The sequence below is a fragment of the Rhinatrema bivittatum genome, chromosome 2 (genome assembly GCF_901001135.1).
Source record: "Rhinatrema bivittatum chromosome 2, aRhiBiv1.1, whole genome shotgun sequence".
Taxonomy (NCBI): domain Eukaryota; kingdom Metazoa; phylum Chordata; class Amphibia; order Gymnophiona; family Rhinatrematidae; genus Rhinatrema; species Rhinatrema bivittatum.
The window spans coordinates 599,351,780-599,375,627 of NC_042616.1; the positions used below are offsets into that span (position 1 = coordinate 599,351,780).

A 23,848-nucleotide genomic window follows, 5' to 3' on the forward strand; every position below is an offset into this window, starting at 1 on the left:
AGCACTTTTATTATATGTAAAACAGTGCATGCAGAAGAGAGGCCTAACTGCTGTGTACAGGTGTAAATGCATTTAACTGGAACATTTTTGAGTTGTTGCTCTTGCAAAGCCTCGCACTTGGCAAAATCAGCTGTGACTCAAGTGGTAAAAAACCAAGATCAAGCCTCAGTACCGCATTAGCAGTAATTCCATTCAATACATTACTTTAACAGTTGACAAAGTTAAAATAACATGCTTTAATCCAGGTTGTTTTCTGAGCTTGGTGTAATTTAGCTCCATTATGACATTTAATATATGAACAAGATTAGCCTTTGTTTTTATGCAACTTTCAGGCTGACATTCCCAATTAGAAAACAGGCAGCCTATGCCATATTTGAAATATGGGTGCAGTCTGAAATATTAGGCAGTAGCAATGAGCAACAGAGAAAAACGGGGGGTCTTAGGATTGGTTTCAGAGTTCCCTGCTTTTATAGCAGCAAAAGTGAATATCAGGGGTGGGGAAAGAAAGAAGAATAGTAGCTGCTGAGACATTATGATGCCTACCACAGATTCATTATTATTTTATACAATGCACACAGATTGTGTTTTGGCTAGATCAGTAAGTATCCATCAAAGGATAATCAACAGGTAATGTGGAAGGATAAAAGTATTAGAAATGTCCAATACAGTTCATCAAGTGTTTGTAACAGCTTTATTCAAACAAATGAGAAGCGTGTCAGCATATAGCCCAAAATTCTGGTATACAGATGAAGGGTCAGGGTAGTTTCATAGGAACTGCGTCAGGAAGGAACCTACCAATATAATAAAATACAGAAGCAAAGTGTCAAAAAATGAACATAGGACATCTGAAATAAACAAACAGCATTTTTCCTAGCGTGTAGCAGATGGACTCAGAACAAGTGGGTATAGTATGCTCGTGCTAGCAGTTGGAGACTGATCTGACGTCAGCACGGGTACATATACCCCCACAGGAAGTGAAGCAACTCAGTAATTTCCGTCTCCAAAGCAGTTTGGAGCGCCTGCACGCTCGCTGAGCGTGCTTTCCAATACTACTTTCTACTTTCTAAATTTCTAAGAAGATACCAGAAGACAAGCCCCGCACTCCTGCAGTGATACCCTCAGGTCCCTCCCCCAGTTGAGTTTCCCGAGGTGATTTCCGCGATCCCTCGGAGGTCTACGCCGGTGGCCGAACTGCGGCAGGGATCTAGCCCCCGAGCGAGAAGGGCTCGGGGGCTAGATCAACTGAGAGGTGCCTCGGTCCCGGCGAGGACTTAGCCCCGAGCGAGACGAGTTCGGGGGCTTAGAGGCAGCGGGTGCACTTCCTCGAGCGCGGCGGTGAAGGTATTTCCCCTCTCCCACCGCAGCCGGAGACCGCCCGGGTTACAGCCGGGAAGCGCCGAAGATCAGGTAAGGCGTACATCTCTTACTTTTTGGTCTCCGAGGTACGAGGATCGGCGGCGTTGCCTGCATGCGGCACGCCGTGGAGGTCGCCATTTTGTCTGCCTTGTTCAGGTATTGAGCGCCCTCGGATGGGCGCACACGGATAGGCGCCTGTTGATAGGCGCACAACGCAGCATATAGATTGCTAGGCGTACGCTATTGTATATTATTGAGCGCATATTGCTGAACGCATATTATTGAGCGCATATTGTATATTATTGAGCGCATATTGCTTGAACGCATATTAGAGCGCATATTATTGGCAGCATAAGCGCCGGCGCCCTGCATTCGCAAGACACGATGGAACACTTAAACGACCCAGTGTCTCCAGAGGCGGCACCTCCTGATTCCGGCGTGAAAGCTCTTGGCCTGTGCTCAGCATGCCAGCTTAGAGCCACACAGAGCGAGGAGCCAGACACCCTTTGTGCCCAATGTGAGGAGGCCATGGGAGCCTCGGGCCAGGACCAGTCTCAACCGAGGTTTACTGACAGTTCCCCAGAGACCACCCTGGATCTAGCGGGCCGTCTTGAACAGCCAGGAATCCCTGGGGGACCTGGTACCCCGACGGCTGAAGACTGCTTCCATTTCCTGGGTGGACTTATTTAAGGGGATCCACGCCTTTGTACAGATGCAGTCTGCTTCCAGTCCAGGCCCTGCTGCCCTGGCTGACCCTGCCCCCGGACCCTCTCGCCCTTACCGCGGGCACCCGCCTCCGGGCAGTCCGGCTCATGCGGATCCTGATGTCTCGGAGGATGAGTCCGGACCCCCCCGAGGAGGGGGAACTTCCCTCGGGGATAGAGCCATATCGAACTATGAGGCGGTTCTTTCCCAAGGAAGATCTCTCCGACCTGGTTTCTCAGTGCCTGACTGAGTTGGCTATTCCAGGCCCCAGTACCATGGAGGCATCCAATCAGAACCCCCTGCTGGAGGGTCTTCGTCCGACAGCCGCCATTTCCCCTTCCTGCAAGCGGCGCAACAGCTGATCAATTTGGAGTGGAATGCACCGGAGGCCTCATTCAAAGGGGGTCGGGCCCTGTCTGGCATGTACCCCCTGGACCCGGCAATCAAGGATATGCTGGCGTGCCCCAAGGTGGACGCCATAGTTAGTGCTGTGGTTAAGCGCACTACCATTCCAGTGGGGGGGGGGGGCGGCGGCGGCCCTCAAGGAGGCTCATGACCGACGCCTGGACGCCATCCTGAAACAAACCGTTGAGGTGGCAGCTTTGTCTTTGCGGATTGCAACCTGCCGCACAGTGGTGACGCGTTCCTATTTGTCACAGGTCAGGAACAATGCCCCGGCAGCGGACATGGAGTTGGCTCTCTTGTTCCTCACGGATGCCGCCTCCGACCTAGTCCGTATGACAGCCAAGGGGGTATCATCCTCCGTAGCAGCCAGGAGGTAGCTCTGGATACGGAACTGGTCAGCCGATGCTCCTTCTAAGACACGTCTCACTAGAATGCCGTTCAAGGGTTCTCTTCTGTTCGGCAGCAACCTAGATAAACTGGCCAGCACATGGGGCGCCTCTCCAGTACCTCGGCTGCCGGAAGACAAGTCCAAGAGGAACCAGCGCGCCTTTCCGAGGCCCTCCAGAGGTAGAAGCTCCCAACGCTTCACTCCCTATAGGAGTCGCTACCAGGCACCTCGTCCTCAGGCCAGGAACCAGTCCTTTCGGACCAAGCAGCACAAGAGGGGAGCCGGCTCGGGTTCAGGTCCCGGCCGCACCTCACAATGAGAATCAGCCGATCCATCCGGGGGATGGAGCCATAGGGGGCAGGTTAACCCTCTTCTACCCCAGATGGGTCGAGCTTACGTCGGACCAGTGGGTCCTCGCCATCATCCGATAAGGGTATTATCTGGACTTCCATCACATCCCTCCGGACAGGTTTGTGGAATCTCCGGGCCCAATCCACAAGAAGGCGGCATTAGAAACTACCCTGGCGAGGCTCCTGTCTTTGAAAGCCATAATCCCAGTACCTGCCTGGGAAATGGATTCTGGGCACTATTCCATTTATTTCATGGTACCCAAGAAAGAGGGCACTTTCCGACCCGTCTTGGACCTCAAGTCAGTCAACCAATACTTAAAGGTCCCGAGGTTTCACATGGAAACTCTGCGCTCAGTCAAGACCGCAGAACAGCCAGGGGAATTCCTCACTGCCTTAGACTTGTCGGAAGCCTACCTGCATATCCCGATCCATCGGGATAATCAGCGCTACCTACGCTTCAAAGTTCTGGGAAGGCACTTCCAATTCCGGGCTTCGCCCTTCGGGTTAGCCACGGCGCTGCGGACCTTCACCAAGGTGATCGTAGTGGTAGCAGCGGCGCTCAGATGGGAAGGAATCCTGGTCCATCCCTACCTAGACGATTGGCTGATCAGGGCGAAATCACGAGAGGAGAACCATCGGGCAACCAACAGAGTGATCTCCCTTCTGGAAAGCCTGGGATGGGTAGTCAACCTAAGCAAGCGTTGCCTACAACCTTCCCAATCACTGGAATACCTGGGAGTCTGGTTCGATACCCAGGCAGACAAAGTCAGCCTAACCACCAAGAGGTTAAAACTCCAGACACTTCTACTTTCCTTGATGGGAGCCAGCTGGCCCATAGCTTGGGATTACCTACAGGTTCTAGGTCTCATGGCATCCACCCTGGAAGTGGTACCATGGGCGCGACCACTGCAACGCTCCCTCCTCTCTTGATGGAGCCCCCGCTTCCGGAATTACTCCATGCATCTACCTCTACCCGCCAGAGTGCGGACCCAGCTACGGTGGTGGTTGCAGTCCGACCACACGAGCAGGGGGTCGAAGATGTCCTCCCCCACGTGGACTCTGCTCACCACAGATGCCAGCCTGAGTGCATGGGGAGCACACTGCGAAGAGCTCACCGCCCAAGGGCGGTGGAACAGAGAAGGGGTGGAACATCAACCGCCTAGAGGCACGGGCAGTCCGGTTAGCCTGCCTGCGATTTGCTCCCAGACTGCGGAACAGAGCAGTCAGAGTGATGTCCGACAACGCCACCACTGTGGCATACATCAACCGACTGCGCGGAACCAGAAGCCAACAGGTGTCCCTAGAGATAGCCCCGCTGACGGCTTGGGCAGAGGCGAATCTCCAGGACATCTCCGCCATCCACATTGCCGGAAGGGACAACACCACGGCAGACTTCCTCAGCAGGGAAAGCCTAAATCCGGGAGAATGGCAGCTGTCCCCCACAGCCTTCCAGATGATTGTGGATCAGTGGGGGACTCCGGACATGGACCTACTAGCGGACAGGTCCAATGCTCAAGTACCCAGATACTTCAGCCGCAAGCGAGATCCATTCTCTCACGGGATCGACGCCCTGGTTCAACCATGGCCTCCAGGGACCCTGCTATACGCCTTTCCGCAGTGGCCCCTGCTGGGCGCCCTTATACACAAGATTCAGAGGCACAGAGGCCTAGTTCTTCTAGTGGCACCAGACTGGCCAAGAAGACCCTGGTACGCGAACATGAGAAGACTACTGACAGGGGAGTCCCTTCCCCTGCCTCCTCTCAGGGACCTGCTACGTCAAGGTCCCATCCTCCATGAGGATCCGGCTCAATTCTCTCTTACGGTCTGGCCATTGAGAGGGCTAGACTGAAGAAAAGAGGTTACTCGGAGCCGGTGATAGATACACTCCTCCGAGCTCGCAAGTTTTCCACATCCCTCACCTACATAAGGATCTGGAGAGTATTTGAAGCCTGGTGTGACACTCATGGCACCAATCCACATGCGACCACAATCCCTATTGTTCTGGATTTCCTGCAGGATGGGCTTCAGAAGGGTCTCTCCCTAAGCTCCATCAAGGTTCAGGTGGCTGCGCTGTCTTGCTACGGTCCCAGGAGGGATGGCAAGACCATTGCCACGCACCCAGATGTTTCCCACTTCCTGAAAGGAGTCAAGCACATTCGTCCGCCACTGAAGTGGCCAGTGGCCCTGTGGAACCTCAACATAGTTTTGGATTTCCTCGCGGGATCCACCTTCAGACCCCTCCGGGGCCTCTCTCTCCATTCGCTAACTTTGAAGATTGTGTTCTTGCTGGCAGTGTGTTCAGCACGCCGCATCTCAGAGCTACAAGCGCTATCCTGCCGTGATCCCTTCCTCAGAATCACTCCAGAGGCTATCAATCTTCGCACGGTTCCTTCATTCTTACCCAAAGTAGTCTCACAATTTCATCTTAACCAAACCATATCCTTGCCAATCACGGCGGGTTTGAAGAAGTCTGAAGAAGGGCGTTTGCTCCGCCATCTCGACATCGGCAGGTTGCTGCCCAGATACCTGGAACTGACAGAAGCAGTTCGAAAGACGGACCATCTGTTCGTCCTTCACAGTGGGAAGAAGCAAGGGGAAGCGGCCTCACGGGCAACCATCGCCCGCTGGATCAAAGAAGTTATCAAGGCAGCCTACTTAGAGGCAGGAAAACCACCACCTCTATGGGTCAAGGCTCACTCTACCAGAGCGCAAGCGGCCTCTTGAGCAGAAACTAGGATGCTGTCGCCTGTAGAGATATGTAAAGCGGCGACATGGTCCTCCCTCCATACCTTCTCCAGATTCTACCGTCTGGACGTCCAGGCCAGGGAGGACACAGCATTTGCGAGGGCAATCCTGAACGGACCTCGGGCAGCCTCCCACCCAGTCCGGGAGTAGCTTTTGTACGTCCCACTTGTTTTGAGTCCATCTGCTACACGCTAGGAAATGTTGAGATTACTTACCTGATAATCTAGTTTTCCTTAGTGTATGCAGATGGACTCAGCATCCCGCCCAGCTGCCGGTATACATGGGGATTCACCGACTCATGGTAAGCCATGTTTTCTTATGATAGGGCATCTACCCTGCCGGGTGTCGACGCCTTCCGGTTGGGAACGCTGGCGGTCTCCAGCTACTATCAATCGGTCAGGGTAATCCTGTTCATTTAATCGATCGGTCAGTTACACATATATCCATACAGCTTTTGCAAGGAAGATTACTGAATTGCTGCACTTCCTGCGGGGGTATATGTACCCGTGCTGACGTCAGATCAGTCTCCAACTGCTAGCACGCGCACACTATACCCACTTGTTTTGAGTCCATCTGCATACACTAAGGAAAATGAGATTATCAGGTAAGTAATCTCTACATTTTTTTTTTTTAAGTGACAGCCACTGAGCAACCCAGAAAAGAAGATATAACTTTCCTGCTTCTGGATGCTCCCAGCTGGTCTAGTCAATAGGGCAGGTGAGAAGGCCTCAGGGGGCATGAAGGAATTAGGACCCCTGGCTTTCCCTCCTCCTGGAAGTCTAGGGTCAAGCTTGGCTAGAGCTTACTAACTCCCCCCTGCTGAACCCACGGGATGGCCCACAAGGGAACCTAACACCTCTGGGAGCACTCGTCTTCATTTCTTATTGTCTTTTCCTATTTTTAACTAAACATCAGACTGTGGGTTTGCACCTCTACCTTCTGTTAAGTAGCAGTGCCTGAAAAGTTTTTCTCTGCCTCCATTTGCTGGTAGGGATGCAAAGCCTACTTTTCTGGATTGAGCTGGGGTATAAAACAGGAACACCCATTATTACTGTGCTGCTAATGTTTAGCTTCCCTAATTTAGGGTAAAATGAGGAAAATATACAATGAAAGGGTTAAACACATTGAAATCACTGTCTGTGACTTAATAGAAAGCTTCAAATGAAGCATGTCTTGCATAGGTCTTAAGTTGTATGGAAACCAGTTTTGTTTCTATCTAATAGTGGCAAGTACAAACTGCATCGAGCTGTACTTTTACAGAATTTATTTTGAGGCCAGAGTCTAAGATTTATAGAAGGTATTATAGTATGTCTGGAGTAGAAAGCTAGTATCTTCCTGCTTTATGCTATTACAAAAAAAAAAAGTGTTGTTTTACGGGTTGGGGTCCACCTGTGAGGGTCTATCTGGTGACTCATTCTGTGTGCTAGAATGTTTCCTTGCCTTCCAGATAAGTGTTTTAGGATTGTCCTTTCCAGCTTCAGTCTTAAGCTTGTATAGAAATCCATCTTCTCTCTGATAGGCTATCAAATTTTTTAAAACCTTTAAAGCATAGCATAGTGCCCTTACCTCCACAAAATTAAGATGAAGCCTTTTCTCCTGGAGGGCCGCATGGCTTTGGAATGCATTCAGGGGGAGCGCCTCTGTCCAGACTCGCTGCAGCTGTAGTTAGAACAGTTGAATGTAGAAGGAAACACCCTTGCCCATATTAGAATGGAGAAACCTTTTTGGAAAGGGAGTTGGTCACATGCTGTCATATACAGATGTACTTTTGGAACTGGCAAGTGAGTGGTTTGAGGCAGCAGTACTAGTCTCACAGGGTGAGGTGCCATAGGTGTTAGAGGGACTATTAAGGGCCAACAGGCTGAATATGTTCTAGGCTGATGCCCCACAGCTCCTGCCTTCTTCGACTACAGCCAGTGTCAAATTCTGATGGGAGGGAGGTAGAGCAGCACCAGACTCCATGAGTTGTAGTGGCAGTATTTGTATGACACTAGAGCAGGTGCAGCCACGCCTGCTCTTTAAGAGCCACAAACAGACCAGGTTTTCAGGATATCCATAATTCCTATGCCTGAGATAAATCTGTAGACAACAGAGACAGATTATGCAAGCTCTCTCCTTATGATATCCTGCAAACCAGTCAGAGCCCCACACTGCTCAGGAGCTGGCCACCCCAAAACCAGAGCCCTGCTGCCTTCAGGGAAAAGCAAGTTTGCTTACTGTAAAGTGTCTTTTTTCCATAGATAGGGTGAATTAGCCATATCATCTCAGGAAACATCCCTCTGGTCCTCTAGGTGGTGGAACTCCAAAGATCACACAGTCTTGAGCTGTGTGTCTGCCTGCGCATATTACCACTTGACTCCCAGCCTCACTCTATTAGCCCAGCTTGCAATTGCACTGTCCGGCAAGGTGGGTGGGTTGGTTAACATGGCTAATGTATCCTACTATCCATGGGAAACAGTTTACAATAAGCAAACTTGCTTTTTTCCCCCCCACAAATAAGCAACTTGAATTAGCCATGACATCTGGGGAAATTCCTCCCACTCCGTTCCCGCGTGGCCTTTGCTCAGTTTGGGGCAACTCACAGGCGTTCAACTAGTCCTGTCTCCCTCTGGGCTGTGGGTGTAGCTGCCAACGGACACGGGTTGTTGAAGCCGTTAATGCGGGTCGTCCTTAGACTGTGGTGTCTCTTGGCGTTGCTGTGCTTAGAGTGAACCGTGCCCCCTGGAACCTCCCCCTTTGTGCTGACAGCTCTTGTTGATCACCATGATCCAAGTAGGGTTGAGGCCAGTGGTAGTTTGGTGACAGATCCCAGGCAGCTTCGGCGGAGAGATCCTGTGCTGAAAGCCATAGTCCCTGGCCTGGGAGTAGCGGCATTGACCCTCAGTATGTTGAATGTGGCCTTGCCCCTGCCTCCTGGAAGAGGGGCAACATCGGAGCCAGCACCTTCAATCCCATGGGCAGGCATATCAGTGGGAGGTGGTATTCTTGCAGGATAGTCTGTGGCTCTTCCCAGTCTTGCTTACTGATTTCTCCCTGTGTTGTTGCTTCTGAGGCTGTTAACCCTGCAATGTCAATGACTGTATTACCCCATTATGTTCCTTTAGCTGAGTCATCATCTCCTGCAACTTATCTCTGAAGAGATTAGCAGGAAAGCACAGCTAGTTTCTCATGGACAGCTTTGTTGATAGCACTCGGCTGTAACCAAGCTATGCATCTGGCCACTATGGCTCCCGCAGAAATCCTTGCTGAGGGATCGAAGGCTTTATAAACCAAACATAGATGAGACAGCCCCTCCTCCATTGCATGCAGCTAGAGCAGAGGACTGCCGTCTGGCTCAACAGCCATCACCACAGGTTTCAGCAACTGGAGGTACTCATACAGGTACTGTGTGCTCTTTGGAGCTCCACCCCCCTAGAGGACCAGAGGGACCTTCTCCAGATGATATGGCTAATTCAACCTGCTTATCTGTGGAAAACATTTAATGCAGATCAGCAACTTTCTTTATCCTTAAGAAAAACCTTCACTATAAATGGGGCTGTGGCTGATAAAGAACCTCACTTTATCATCGCAGGAAAAAGTACCATATTTTTCACTCCATAAGATGCACTTTTTTCCCCCCAAAAGGGGGGGGGGGGGGGGGGAACATGTCTGTGCAGCTTATGGAGTGAATATAAAAAGAAACCTAAAACCCCCCCCCCCCCCCCCCCAAGACCTGCCAAAATCCCTGGTGGTCCAGGAGCGATCTCCTGGACTTGGGCTGTCAGCTGCCAGTAATCAAAATGGTGCTGATGGCCCTTTGCCCTTACTATGTCACTGGGGCCAACCAATGGCAGCAGTAGCCCCTGTGACATAGTAAGGGCAAAGGGCCGTCTGTGCCATTTTGATTACAGGCAGCTGATGGCCCAAGTCCAGGAGATGGCTCCTGGACCACCAGAGTCTTTTGGCAGGTCTTGGGGGGTTCCCACAGAAATAGAAAGATAAGTTTTCTGATCTGGGGCATGGACCGAAATGGCCCTCCCCAGACCCAAAAACAAAATGGGGAGGAAAAAAAAAAAGTTATGCACTCCCCTAATTTGCTCCATAGGACGCACAGATGCCCGGGGACAGAGCAGGTTTAGCACAAAATTTTTTTTTTTTTTTTAATTTCCCCCTCTGAATCCTAGGTGTGTCTTATGGTCAGGTGCATCTTATGGAGCAAAAAATACAGTAGTTGCTGTGCCATACTAGCTTTGCTAATAGCTAGGTCTAGTTTGAAAGGGTCAGGGGTGCACTAGTTACAGAATTCTTCAAATCCAATATCAGGTGCTTAGAAACACACTAACATGCATCGTTACCTACCATTAGTCAAGAGGTGAAAGTAGTCTCAGCATTTCTAATGCAATTTCATTAACTTTAGTGTTTTACTACAAAACACATACTAGAAGACATTTTACTATAGGCTTTAAGAACTTGAATGAGCAATCAACACAATCCTATTAAGCCCCTTGCTTTGATCTTTCACTAGTGGTATCAGTTCTGATTTTACTTCATTGCTACATTCATATTATTTGGGAATCAAAATGGTATATTCTTGATTAGGCTTGTTCAGCAGCAGAAGGAAATCAGCTGTGCAGTGGCACCTTCCACTTTTCTTCACTGAAGCCAGATAGCTTGTCAGGGTATATAGGAAGGAGGATTTAAGTGTGCAGCTTTGCTACAGTATAGGGCAACTGTACCTTAACTGTCATACATAAATGGTTCCCTTTACAACTTATTCTGGAAAAATAAAGCTGCTACTTCAGACAAAACCAAACATTTAGGCTGCTCTCATTGGTCAGGTAATCCTGTCTGCTGGAGCTGGACCTCTGAGGAGGGAGGCTACCAGCCAATGAGTTGTGCTCACACCTGGGCTTGGAACAAAATGGCTAGTGCCATGGCCCAAAGACAAGACAATGCAGTGACCAGATTAAGTTAAACACAGGTCATTTGTATACTTCATCATGAGTTTTAAACCTTTATTTTCATTATAAAAATGTTAATTTATGCACAGGGTGGTTCAGTTGGCTGCAGTCATAAGATGTGGTCAACAATTTCACATCCAGCTTGGATCCCCTATCCCCATTGTTTGATGCAAGCTCAGTCCAGTCCTCCTTTTGACATTTGGCTTTTGTTTTCCAGGAGAACACTGTGGCGAACATGTCCTTTATTTCAAGCAAGTTTTTGGAGAACAACCATCCACGAAAACTGCAGCTTTCTGACAGCAGCTCCTGAACTACAAGAACAAAAATGTATAAAGTTTAATTTATTACTCAAAAGCTGTTCCTTTTGTAAATTACAAAAATGTTTTGCTAGTGTGCAATGAATGTCAAGTATTAAAACTATATTAAATATAGTACAGAACCCTGCTGATTTGAATCCTTACAAAAGATGAGTAGGAACATTGCATTGATTGGCATTTTCTTCTTAAAAGTTCGTGGGGGGGGGGGGGGGAGAAATCCAATCCTAAAGAAAAATCCTTCTCTAACCAGTATCCAGGTTGTGACTTTCATATGCTAACAGTTGTTGGATGGAAGAAGCAGATCTAGGCCATGGAGAAGTCCTTTGTCACAGTGTAAGCACAGGCCAGGCTGAGGTGGAGAACACAAGCATCGTAGGCTTAGCTCACAGAGGGACCAGGAAAGAGTCTCTGTCCTTTCTCCCCTGCAAGGACTAGAAATGGAGCAGTCTCTCTCGTTCTGTGCCATGGTATCTTGCTCTTGCAGCCTGAAGTTTGGCTATATTTAGCGGGGGCCCTGTGGGGGGTAAAAAAAAAAGAAGACTAAAGCGGCAGTACAGTCCATCTCTTCAGAGCTACATCATTCTCTTATTTTTATGATACATCAGGTCTTAACAGCTGCCCCAATGATTCATCCAAGGGCACATGCTCAAATATGAATTGTTACTCTGAAGGTAATATTTTTATGATTTAATGACTTCCATGGTATTGTCACAGAAGGAACACAGTTTCCTAATACCTCTATTGTATCTGAACATAAAGGAAACATTTCAATCTTATTTACTCATTCAAAAATTTCCTTTTGTTACATAATATACCTCCAAATTATTAAACATTCTCAATTCCCCCACATTCACACTCACCATTCACACCACATTAAAATATACACCCAACAATATAAGATTCTAATTGTTTCGCTCTCTGAGCTTCCTCAGGGGTTAATACAAATCTTCCAATACAATAATTACAACTTCAGCATCACCTTATTGATTTTAATACTAGAATGTTATATATTTTTCATAACTTTTATCCATCTCACACAAATACTTCTTATATTGAACCTTCACTATTGTTGCCCAATACTTGATCATATGATCTTCCCAGATTGTATTCAATGTTCTTCTTGTCTTCACATATCTATTTTCATCCCATTATTGTTTGATCTCACTATTTTTTATCCAGCATTCCTATTTAATTGCTGGTCAAAACGTCATTCAATTCCACTTGCCCAAAGCTCCACTAGTTCCTGTGCATGCGTGACAGTCGCGGTAGAGAGATGCAGAGAAGTTGACTAATTAGTCTCGTGGTGAAACGAAGAGAAGGGATGTGGTCGTTTAAAAAAGGACAACAGTAAAAGTGCATTTGAGTATTAGCCAGAGAAAAGTGAAATACATCGCACTGCACAGGAACCAGTGGAGCTGAATGAAGTTTTGACCAGCAATTGAAAATAGGGAATGCTGGATAAAAAAACCACTCCAGAAGTGGAAAACTTGTCTCTAACATCAAGGGGCTATGAGAATCATAGTCACTGTACTCGTGAAGCTTCAAGAGAGCCTTCACCAGGGGAAAATCGGAAGATACATATATAGAAGACCCTTGCCCCAATGATGGGCAAAGACATTAGAAGCTGGTTTGCCATCTGTTCTGTGCAGGGAGCAAAACTGAGTCACTTTCCTGTTGCATAGGGATGCAAACAAGACCACATCTGGGTTTCCTAGAGGTGAAAGACCACTTGTGGGGTCTGAAAGCATGACTCAGTCTGTCCTCTATCACATTCTTTATTCCAGCCAGATACATGGCCTAGAGTACCATCCCGTGGGACAGGCCCCAGGACCAGATCTAGACTGCTTCGTGACACAGGAGGTATGACTCTCTCTCTGCTTGTTTACATACCACATCACAACTTGATTGTCTGTCTGTATCAAGACAACTGTATTGGATAGCCGATCTCTAAAAACCCATAGTGTGTACCTGATTGCTCGGAGCACCAGGAAGTTGATCTGACACCATAGACCCTGGGTGTGGAGCTCCTCTACATGAACTCCCCACCCTAAGGTGGATGCATCTGTGTTTAGGACAATTTGGGTAGGGGAATTTTGGAAAGATGTTCACCATTCCAAATTAAAGAGAATTTGGCACCATGACAGAGTCCTGTAGAGACGAAGTGACTTGGATGCGAGCCTGGAGGCTTGGCGTGGTCTGGCGCCACTGTAACCTCAGGCTCTGTGCTTATTAAGCGTGCCAAGGGACTAATGTGGACAGTTGCAGCCATGTGGCCCAACAGCCTCACCATTTGCCAAGCTAAAACTGTTGACTCACTACCGCTATGGACACAGAGGTAACCGCCCTGGATTGCAGCAGGAGCTGTGTCTAGCAGGACTTCATAGAAGTTTTTTTTGCTAATGAACCTTTGCGAGAAATGCCATGTGGGTGGAGGTATCTCTGGGGAAAGCAGTAGAGGCCAGAGATACGAGAGGTGGCAAAGAGGCCAGCAGGGCCGGACTTTAAATTCCTTGCTGGCTTGTTTTGGGACATTCTTTTTGTTTTGCCGGACTTATGGCATACAAAGAAGAGGACTGTGATATAAAGGCTGAGACTCTGGCAGGAAGCCAAGCTCAGCAGTAGCTGGCAGGAGTTGGTGGCTCACTGGGACAGCTTCAGTTCCCCAGCCAGCTAGAGACTCTGGGTTCGAGCCCTGCTAAGGGAGCCTCCTGGGAACCAAAAGGAGGGATTTATAGTTTACTTCATTTGGAGTTTTGTAGGTGCTCAGGAGTGTGCCTACCAAGTACCGGATCTGGGACAAGAGGATCCGGAGTTCACCCACCAGGCGATGGGTGACAAATTTAAAAACAATTATGGAAACCTAGCCAGCCAGTTTGTCATATTCAAATTCAGCACATGAACAGTAATAATAAATGACACATTTTAAATCACTAAAGCAGACTTCTAAAAATTTGTACACCAGCATTTCAAGGTAAGGTGCTCATTTGGAGGTGTTATTCTTACTGAAATCAGTCCATGTAAGTGAACATGTGGATGCATATATAGTGCAGATATCCTGAACATGAGAAGTGTGCATGTTACCTAGTCAAAGGGATGGAAAGAGACAGGCACTTACCCACATAGCTGAGGAAGACAGGTAGGAATATTAACCCATGGGTGGCTCCAAGTAGCACCATAGCCAGATACATCCTGAAGTAGAAGATCTGGAAGATCTGAGATTTGGAAAAAGCCAACACAACAATACCTCCAAATTTGGTCAGAGTGATGCCACTGAATACCTGCCAAACAAAGAGGACAATGAGAAGAAAGGTGCGTAACGCAGCAAAAGTGTATACATAACTAGGTTTTGTGTTACAGGGTTTCAAATTAAAATGGAACAAAGTTGCCTGCAGTCACATGTTTAAAGTTATTTTATAGTTAAAACTCATAACCCAAAAAAAAAAAGCCACACAAAGGAAGCAAAGCCTCTTAAAATGTTATTTTTGCAATAAGAATTAAACAACAAAAAAAACCCTTGTATATGGCCATAGCCCCTACTTTTAAAAATCACTTCCTCTGGTCATCAGTTTGTGCTGTTTTCATATTTTGGATACATCATTGACACCTGCATGCAGGCGAGGAGGCAATAGAGTCCAAATTGAATTAAATCTGTAACGATGACAGTAGCCAAAGGTGGTGATTTTACAAAGTTTCATGCCTCTCCCTTCATTATACCAACCAAATGCTGCCCAGACCATGGTTTACCGGGCAATAGAAATAACAAAAACTGGCTGCAACAGCTACTTACTGAGCTGCCCATGTGGGCAAGGGCTTCTTCTGCACGCTCCAGGCGGCTGCCCTTCATGCTGACAGCAAATGCTCTTGTCACATGGCTACAGAACTCCACCGATATACCACAGGTCTGGAAGGAAGCATACAATACCAGTCATCTCTTCCAAGCACTTATCACACATACTGTATAACCAAGTGGCACCATCTTCTCCTTCATTCCCATGTCCTCCCACCCCTCCAAATAAATTAAAAATACCATAAGTACAATGGATGCTACATTTAATTTCACAAAGTAACATTCCCAAGGTACCATTTCACATATAAAGTGTAGCATCTTGATCTCCCATCAGATCATGGTTTTCTGTTGTGCTGAACTGATTTTCCCCAAGCATCCTCTAAAAATTCTGGTTTTCATCATACTTCTCACTTAATGTCTTACTCACAGGGTCACTATGAGCCAGTCCTGTGGGTTAGCCACACAGAGGTCTCATTCTGCTATGGAAGTGCAAAATACAGGACTGCAAATCCCAGAATGCACAGAACTGAGGAACCAGGGACAACAGTGTGATGAACTGCTGTTAACAGAGAGGTTAACTGTCTCAATGATACCTCAAAACCATTGAGTAACCTCAGCAGTTTCCAACCCCAATCGCACAAACCACTTATGGTGCAAGTTTTGGCTCTATCCACTACCATAACATGATGAGGAAGAGAGGTGTAGGCCTCATGGAAAGCAATAAGAAAAATGCAGTGAGTGACAACAGCAATTCAGGCTATTTGTTCTATAAACAGTCTGGAAATGCTTCAGGGCTGCACAGATTAATGCTAAGCTGATATGCTTAACAAAAATAATAAATATTCTGCTAATAGAAGGCTATCATCACATCTTTTAAGGAAAGTATAAAGTGACCATCATATAGTATCTTTGTGCAAACTGCTTGTGGGAAAAGCCTTCAAAGCACAGCTTATGGAAGAAGCCTTAAGGCACAGAGATAGGTTTAATCATCGGTCACTTATACTGTATTCGTGGGTACTCTTGTCTATGGCTGAGAATATTGTACCTCTGAGCAGTGCACAATTATTGAAAATATAATGTGCCCTAGAAAATTCATCGGATATGGTCAGCTGTGTATGCCGGTCTCAAAAGTTGTCCTCAGTTTGCTGAATTGCATATCCGATGAATTTTCTTTGACAGGTGAGTTGGTCACACCTGAATAACCTTTACTCACAGGCAGCATTTTATTCCTGAAGCTCCCTGAAGGAGTTGTGTACTCCGAAACCCTGCAGTGTTGGAGGCCAGTCTTCAGGACCACCAAAGTCTGCCAGAGATAAGGGCACATTATATTTTTAATAACTGTGCACTACTCAGAGACATAGGGCACATTATATTTTCAATAATTGTGCACCGCTCAGAGGTACAATATTTTCAGCCATAGACAAGAGTACCCACGAATACAGTATAAGTGACCGATGATTAAACCTATCTCTGTGCCTTAAGGCTTCTTCCATAAGCTGTGCTTTGAAGGCTTTTCCCACAAGCAGTTTGCACAAAGACACTATATGATGGTCACTTTATACTTTCCTTAAAAGATGTGATAAGAGCCTTCTATTATTAGCAGAATATTTATTATTTTTGTTGAGTTCTTTATTTCTGCATACCTTGGGTTTGGTTTATTTTGTTCCATTACATTTTCCCAGAGCAAGAGAGATTACCACTTACCATGACCAAGTTGACGAGAGACACAGCATTCAAGCTGATGCCCCACAGCCACATCAAACCAAACATGTTGATGAGAATCATGGAAATTGTGATGCACATGATAACAGCTGACCACAAGTCAAACCCAAGCAGGACATTGGTCACCAGGAATATCGCCCCCAAGGACAGGCAGAGGTTGAAGATAGTGTCATCTACGATGTTGAGGTATTGTTCATAGAAGACATAGAAGATACTGTGCGGAAAGCAAAGAGAAAATCAGAACTGGCAGCCAACTCTAATGACAAGTACAGGAATCCTCTTGCTCGGATTCAAAACGTGTTTTTATTCTGCTTCTAGAGGTTGGCCAGATACGCAGGAATATCCTAATTTCAGCAAAGACCTGGGGAAGAGACCATCACATTTATTCTTTCAAATGAAAACCAGCTCCTGCAAACCTTGGGTCTTGCATCAGAACCAGAGTTTGGCACAAATAAATCCAAGCCCCGTTTCTCTCAGGAACACACTATAAGGCTGATTAAGCAGAACACGTATGTGTCAATGGTACTTTGCTTTTTATCCCAGGTTATGAATTTATGTACTCGATTTAACAGAGCACACTCCCAGAAGTGCTGGAATAAAAAAAGGGAGAGTGCTTTTCTGAGGGCGTATGGTAAGGTACCTGTACGGGAAGACACGAGAACGCTTTTCTTGGCTGTCCATGGTTTCAGTGATGTTCTCTGCTACTATCCGTGCTTTTTTCATTGCGTCAATGAAGTCCGAGGAGGTTTTCAGCACAGTATGGTAAGTCATGAAATAAGTAGCCCCCACGGCAGAGTGGTTGTTGACGAGGTTAACTGCTGTGCCATATGCAGCATGGCCTCTGGAAACAAGGAAGCCACACACAGTAAACAAGGAACAGAGGACCAGACCCTATAACACTTCCATGCCTGAGACAAGGACCACAGGGTCAGTCCCATATGGCAAGTATGAGTCTCTCTAGACACTAATGGACACTTCCCGTATGCCTGCTGGGTCCACATGGGTTGGACAGTTCTGGACATTACTCTGTATGGATGCTATATGCCAAACACAGGTTAACATACAGGCCGATACAGTACAGTGCGCTCCGACGGAGCGCACTGTTAGTCGGCATTTGGATGCGCATTTGATGCGCTAGCTTTATCCCTTATTCAGTAAGGGATAATAGCGCGTCCAAAACGCGCATCCAACCCCCCCGAACCTAATAGCACCCGCAACATGCAAATGCATGTTGATGGCCCTATTGGGTATTCCCGCGCGATTCAGCAAGTAAAATGTGCAACCAAGCCGCACGTTTTACTTTCAGAAATTAGCGCCTACTCAAAAGGTAGGCGCTAATTTCTCCAGGCACCGGGAAAGTGCACAGAAAAGCAGTAAAAACTGCTTTTCCGTGCACCTCCAACTTAATATCATGGCGATATTAAGTCTGAGGTCCCAAAAGTTTAAAAATTTGAAATAGGCTTGCGGGTTGAAAACCAGACGCTCAATTTTGCCGGTGTCCGAACCCGTGGCTGACAGCGGGCTCAAGAACAGTCGCTGGCAAAATTGAGTGTCGGCTGTCAAACCTGCCGACAGCCGCCGCTCCTGTCTGAAAAAAGGCGCTAGGGACGCGCTAGTATCTAGCGCCTCTTTTTACCGCTGGGCCTAATTTAAATAAATTTATTTACTGTATCGCCCGCTCTCCCGTGTTTTTTACTGTATCGGCCCGATACAAAACAAACACAAAAAACAGCTACATTTATCAAATGTGACCAGCCATGTTAATACACACTCTTGCCATTCAAGTATCGCTGTAAAACTGTTGGGTTCCTTTTGTTCATATTTTGGGGGGGAACATTTATAGTTTTTAATGCCAATTGTGCCTGAAGATATTTTAGTCAGGTTTTTGATGCTTACCCTTTCCCACATTTTGAGTTAGGGTTATCTGAAAGAAACATAGGTAGAAATTTCATGAACTCTTCCCCTTGAGGCCTCTTCTTGCTTTCTGATGTAGAAGGACGGCAGTGCACACACAATGGGTCGACAACTATCGGAATAAGAGACCAAAGGAAGATAAGTTTAGTACCTCCAAAGCATCGATCACAAATTTTTTATTACTGTACACATCAATTACACATTGGAAAGGTGACCATCTGGTGACCTCAAACACATTCTGAACAGAATATGTGCCTGATAATTTGTCAGTCAGTCATATTTATTGCCTTTTGAAAGGTTCCTCAAGAAAAGATACAGAGCATATGTATAATAAGTTAGACACAATATTAAATTCATTCACATTTCTTAATGATGTTGAGGGAAGAGCTAAATCATTGCCACCAAAACCATTACCAAAGTCCACACATCTTGGTCTCAGTTTTCTGCAAAACTGAATATATAACAGTTGGACAGGTAGGTGGGGGTCCAAAAACACCCCCTCCCCCCAATTCTATTCAAAAAGGCATTTGCCAGATCTTGCATTTGTGAACATTAAGGGTAGGGGTTCTAAAATTAAAGCAGCAGGACTAGGAAAGCATTTAGATAATTCAGTAAAAAAAGATTCATTCTGATTTACATTGAATGCTGGAAGAGATACCAGTGTTCCAAGTCCTTAAAAGCTAGTTCTACCATTAGAAGTCGGGAGGCCGCAGAGCTGCCTTTCAACCCAGGACCATGCAGGCCGCACACCAAATCACAGCATGAACACCAAAGTGAACCATTAAAAAGCAAACTCAGGAGAGGGCATGGGCACAAGAGGTCAATTTTCAGTAACTTGCCTAGGCACAAAATAATTTTGTACCTACAGCCCCAGACAGGTAAGTTTTCAAAGAATTATACAGGTTTTTCTTTTGAAAAATTTTCTTACGGGTACACTGACATAGAAGCCCCAGCAGATTCTGCGCTTCCTTTTTCTGCAGAGAGGAAAGGATGGGCCCGGGCGCAAATACACTCCTAGCTTTGAAAATACGTATGTTTATTTACTCTTCCAAACTAAACAGGATCCAAGAAAAGCTTTTTTTGGCCTCAGTGGCTCCCATGCACACTGAACCCCACATATACTTTAACTGATCAGAGGACAGCAAATTTCAAACAGGCCAAGTTATCCAGGGAAATGACTGAATCACTCTCAAAAATACTTTCTTTTCCAAGAAAGTATACAAAAACCTATCTGGATTAAAAAGACAATGGACCCAAGAGAGTAAATGCTCAGAATCTATATGGGTAGAAATCCAATGTGTGTTGGGTAAGAGTATAGTGACAGGAGTATACTACCTTCCACCTGGCCAAAATGGTCAGACAGATGATGAAATGCTAAGAGAAATCAAAGAAGCTATCCAATTTGGCAGTGCAATAATAATGGGAGATTTCAATTACCCCAATATTGACTTGGTAAGTGTAACATCAGGACATGCTAGAGAAAGTTACTAGATGTCAAATGACTGTTTCAGGAGGAATTGGTTCAGGAACCAACGAGAGAGAGGGAACTAATTTAGATTTAATTCTTAATGGATCACAGGATTTGGTGGGAGGTAATGGTGGTGGGGGCCACTTGGCAATAGTGATCATAACATAATCAAATTTAAACTAATAACTGGAAGGGGGACAATAAGTAAATCTACAGCTCTAACATTAAATTTTCAAAAGGGAAACTGATAAAATGAGGAAAATGGAAAAAAAAAATGGAAAGGTGCAGCTGCACAGGTTAAAATTGTTCAACAGGCATGGACATTGTTTAAAAATACAATCCTAGAGGTGCAGTCCAGATGTATTCCATGCATTAAAAAAGGGTGAAGGAAGGCAAAACAATTGCCGGCATTGTTAAAAGGTGAGGTGAAAGAAGCTATTTTAGACAAAAAAAAGTCCTTCAAAAATTGGAAGGATCCATCTGAACAAAATAGGATAAAACATAAGCATTGTCAAGTAAAGTGTAAAACATTAAGACAGGCGAAGTGAGAATTTGAAAAGAAGTTGGCCGTAGAGGCAAAAACTCTTAATAAAAGCTTAAAAATATATCCGAAGCAAGAAACCTGTGAGGGAGTCAGTTGGACCATTAGATGACCGAGGGGTTAAAGGGACTCTTAGGGAAGATATGGCCATTGCAGAAAGATTAAATGAGTTCTTTGCTTCCATGTTTACTAATGAGGATGTTGGGGAGATACCAGTTCCAGAGATGGTTTTCAAGGGTATTGAGTCAGACGAACTGAACCAAATCATGTGAACCTGGAAGATGTAGTAGTCCAAATTGACAAACTAAGTAGCAAATCACCTGGACCAGATGATATGCATCCTAGAGTACTGAAGGAACTAAAAAATGAAGTTTCTGATCTATTAGTTAAAACTTGTAACCTATCATTAAAATCATCCATTGTACCTGAAGACTGGAGGATGGTCAATGTAACCCCAATATTTAAAAAAAGGCTCCAGGGGCGATCCGGGTAACTATAGACTAGTGAGCCTGACTTCAGTGCCGGGAAAAATAGTGGAAACTATTCTAATGATCAAAATGGTAGCACATATAGAAAGACATGGTTTAATGGAACACAGTCAACATGGATTTACTCAAGGGGAAGTGTTGCCTAACAAATCTGCTTTTTTTTTTTTTTGAAGGGGTTAATAAACATGTGGTTAAAAGTGAACCAGTAGATGTAGATGTAGTGTATTTGGATTTTCAGAAGGCGTTTGACAAAGTCCCTCATGAGAGGCTTCTAAGAAACCTAAAAATTTATGGGATAGGTGGTGATGTCCTTTCCTGGATTAGAAACTGTTTAAAAGGCAGGAAACAGAGTAGGATTAAATAGTCAATTTTCTCAGTGGAAAGGGTAAACAGTGGAGTGCTTCAGGGATCTCTACTTGAACAGATGCTTTTCAATATATTTATAAATGTTCTGGAAAGGTGTATGAGTGAGGTAATCAAATTTGCAGATGACAACATTATTAGAGTAGTTAAATCACAAGAGGATTGTAATACATTAAAGGAGGACCTTGCAAGACTGGGCATCCAAATGGCAGATGAAATTTAATGTGGACAAGTGCAAGGCGTTGTATATAGGGAAAAATAACCCTTGCTGTAGTTGCACGATGTTAGGTTCCATATTAGGAGCTACCACCCAGGAAAAAGATCTAGGCATCATAGTGGATAATACTTTGAAATAGTCAGCTCAGTGTGCTGCAGCAGTCAAAAAGCAAACAGAATGTTAGGAATTATTAGGAAGGGAATGGTTAATAAAATGGAAAATGTCATAATGCCTTTGATTTGCTCCATGGTGAGACCACACCTTGAAAACTGTGTACAATTCTGGTCGCTGATGGAACAGCTCCCCTATCACGAGGAAAGGCCGAAGAGGTTAGGCCTGTTCAGCTTGGAGAAGAGACGGCTGAGGGGGGGATATGATAGAGGTCTTTAAGATCATGAGAGGTCTTGAACAAGTAGATGTGAATTGGTTATTTACACTTTCGGATAATAGAAGTACTAGGGGGCAATCCATGAAGTTAGCAAGCAGCACATTTTAAGACTAATCAGAGAAAATTCGTTTTCACTCAATGCACAATTCAGCTCTGGAATTTGTTGCCAGAGGATGTGATTAGTGTAGTTGGTGTAGCTGGGTTCAAAAAAGGTTTGGATAAGTTCTTTGAGAAGTCCATTAACTGCTATTAATCAAGTTGACTTAGGGAATGGCCTCTATTACTGGCATTAGTAGCATGGGATCTTCTTGGTGTCTGGGTAATTGCCAGGTTCTTGTGGCCTGGTTTGGCCTCTGTTGGAAACAGGATGCTGGGCTTGGACTCTTGGTCTGACCCAGCATGGCACTTTCTTATGTTCTTAAGTGCCATAAAGAAAGCAATAGCAACAAGCAACTTGAGAATTTTGAGTAGTCCAGCTAGTACATCCACCTTCCTTTATTTTAATTGCTCTCTACTGTAAATGTTCAAACAAGCTTCAAAAATTAGAAAAGAATGGGTGCTAGTTTCACTTATTAAAAGGCAAAATGTTATTCCAGCCCCGACATGAAATTTCACCATTAAATTCTTGAGGCAAGGGAACATGGAGCTTTTACCTGAAGCGTTGCAGAACTCTCCGGTAGTATTGTAGACTCTGCAGCAGGTGGACTGTGGTTTGACCCAATCAAAATAATCATCTATCCAGGAGGAAGATGGGTACGCGATTTTTGTGCTGGAATACAGGGGGGGGGGGGGGGGGGGGGGGGCGGGAAGACAGGAGAGGAGTATGAATACAAATACCGCAACAAATATGCTATATTCCTTCAAAGCTTGTGGGAAAACCCATGATAGGATCATGATCGAAGGGCACAAATGCACATGAATTCTTCCCTAAGGGCTAAACTAGTTCTCACTACAGGGATTTCAGGATGGCAGACTGTACAACATGCGTTGAGTTCAGCTGATACCAACATTAGTACCTCTTTTCTTAGGAAAAAAAAAATAGAGAGGATCATTAATGTCTGCCAAGTACACAGAAGCACCAGCATCACATCCAGCTCCATTGATTAAGTTCAACAAGATCCACAATAATTAGACATAATTCCTGTGTGAAACGCCAATGTTTTAGGCACTAGACAGGACCTTCATCAAGGACATGATACTAAAAATATATACAACTTACATACTTGCCAAGAGTGGTCCCTCTTGCCAAACAAGATCCTGTAAATTTGTGCCCCCATGACATCACCACATTGTGGAATTAAATTTAGAATAATTACAAAAAAAAAAATAAACACACCCCAGGAATGAGAAGTGTCCCACATCTGCTGGAGACAGAGAAATACTGAGACTCTAGGTGGCACCTCAGGAGTATACGACAGAGTCCGTTAAAACTTCTGTCTCCATCTGCTGGAGGGGAGACAAAACCCAGGAGTCTGGACTGATCCGGGTACATACAGGGAAAATGAACTGAACTTTTGGCACAGCAAATCCTGGTGTGAACAGTTCTACAAGGACCCAACAGTACTTTGCAAGGTCTAAGCCTACACAAAAAAAAAAAGTCAAGGCTGAGCTTAAAAGTAAAAGAAAAACAGTGGGGTGGTTATGAACTGGTTGGAAAGAAATGCACTACCCATGTACTCATGTTGCACCCCAAATCAAGTGACTGAGGGAGGTGGGGAGGACATTTCATCTCTGGTGAGAACTGGAGAAATTGT

General features: G+C 45.6%; 2 protein-coding genes across 3 annotated transcripts in view; one reads left to right on the forward strand and one right to left on the reverse strand.

The window, feature by feature from the left end:
* Nucleotides 1-11,328, forward strand: part of RMC1 (regulator of MON1-CCZ1) — a 135,351-nt gene extending 124,023 nt beyond the window's left edge. Inside the window, exon 20 of the mRNA XM_029591133.1 lies at nucleotides 11,107-11,328. Coding sequence (XP_029446993.1) covers nucleotides 11,107-11,186 — 80 coding nt within the window. The 3' untranslated portion in view covers nucleotides 11,187-11,328. The remainder of the gene's footprint in view (nucleotides 1-11,106) is intronic.
* The window catches only part of NPC1 (NPC intracellular cholesterol transporter 1), a 108,582-nt gene continuing 95,663 nt past the window's right edge, over nucleotides 10,930-23,848 (reverse strand). Inside the window, exons 19-26 of one of the 2 annotated variants that reach the window (XR_003854783.1) lie at nucleotides 22,748-22,863; nucleotides 18,612-18,741; nucleotides 17,356-17,556; nucleotides 16,698-16,929; nucleotides 14,994-15,107; nucleotides 14,322-14,484; nucleotides 11,454-11,720; nucleotides 10,930-11,200 (exon numbers count right to left, since the gene is read on the reverse strand). Coding sequence is in view for 1 of the 2 variants with exons in the window: in XM_029591131.1 (XP_029446991.1) it covers nucleotides 11,638-11,720; nucleotides 14,322-14,484; nucleotides 14,994-15,107; nucleotides 16,698-16,929; nucleotides 17,356-17,556; nucleotides 18,612-18,741; nucleotides 22,748-22,863 (1,039 nt within the window). In the remaining variant the exon portion in view is untranslated. Of the gene's footprint in view, nucleotides 11,721-14,321; nucleotides 14,485-14,993; nucleotides 15,108-16,697; nucleotides 16,930-17,355; nucleotides 17,557-18,611; nucleotides 18,742-22,747; nucleotides 22,864-23,848 lie in introns of both variants that reach the window. The other variant, XM_029591131.1, reaches the window with a different exon arrangement.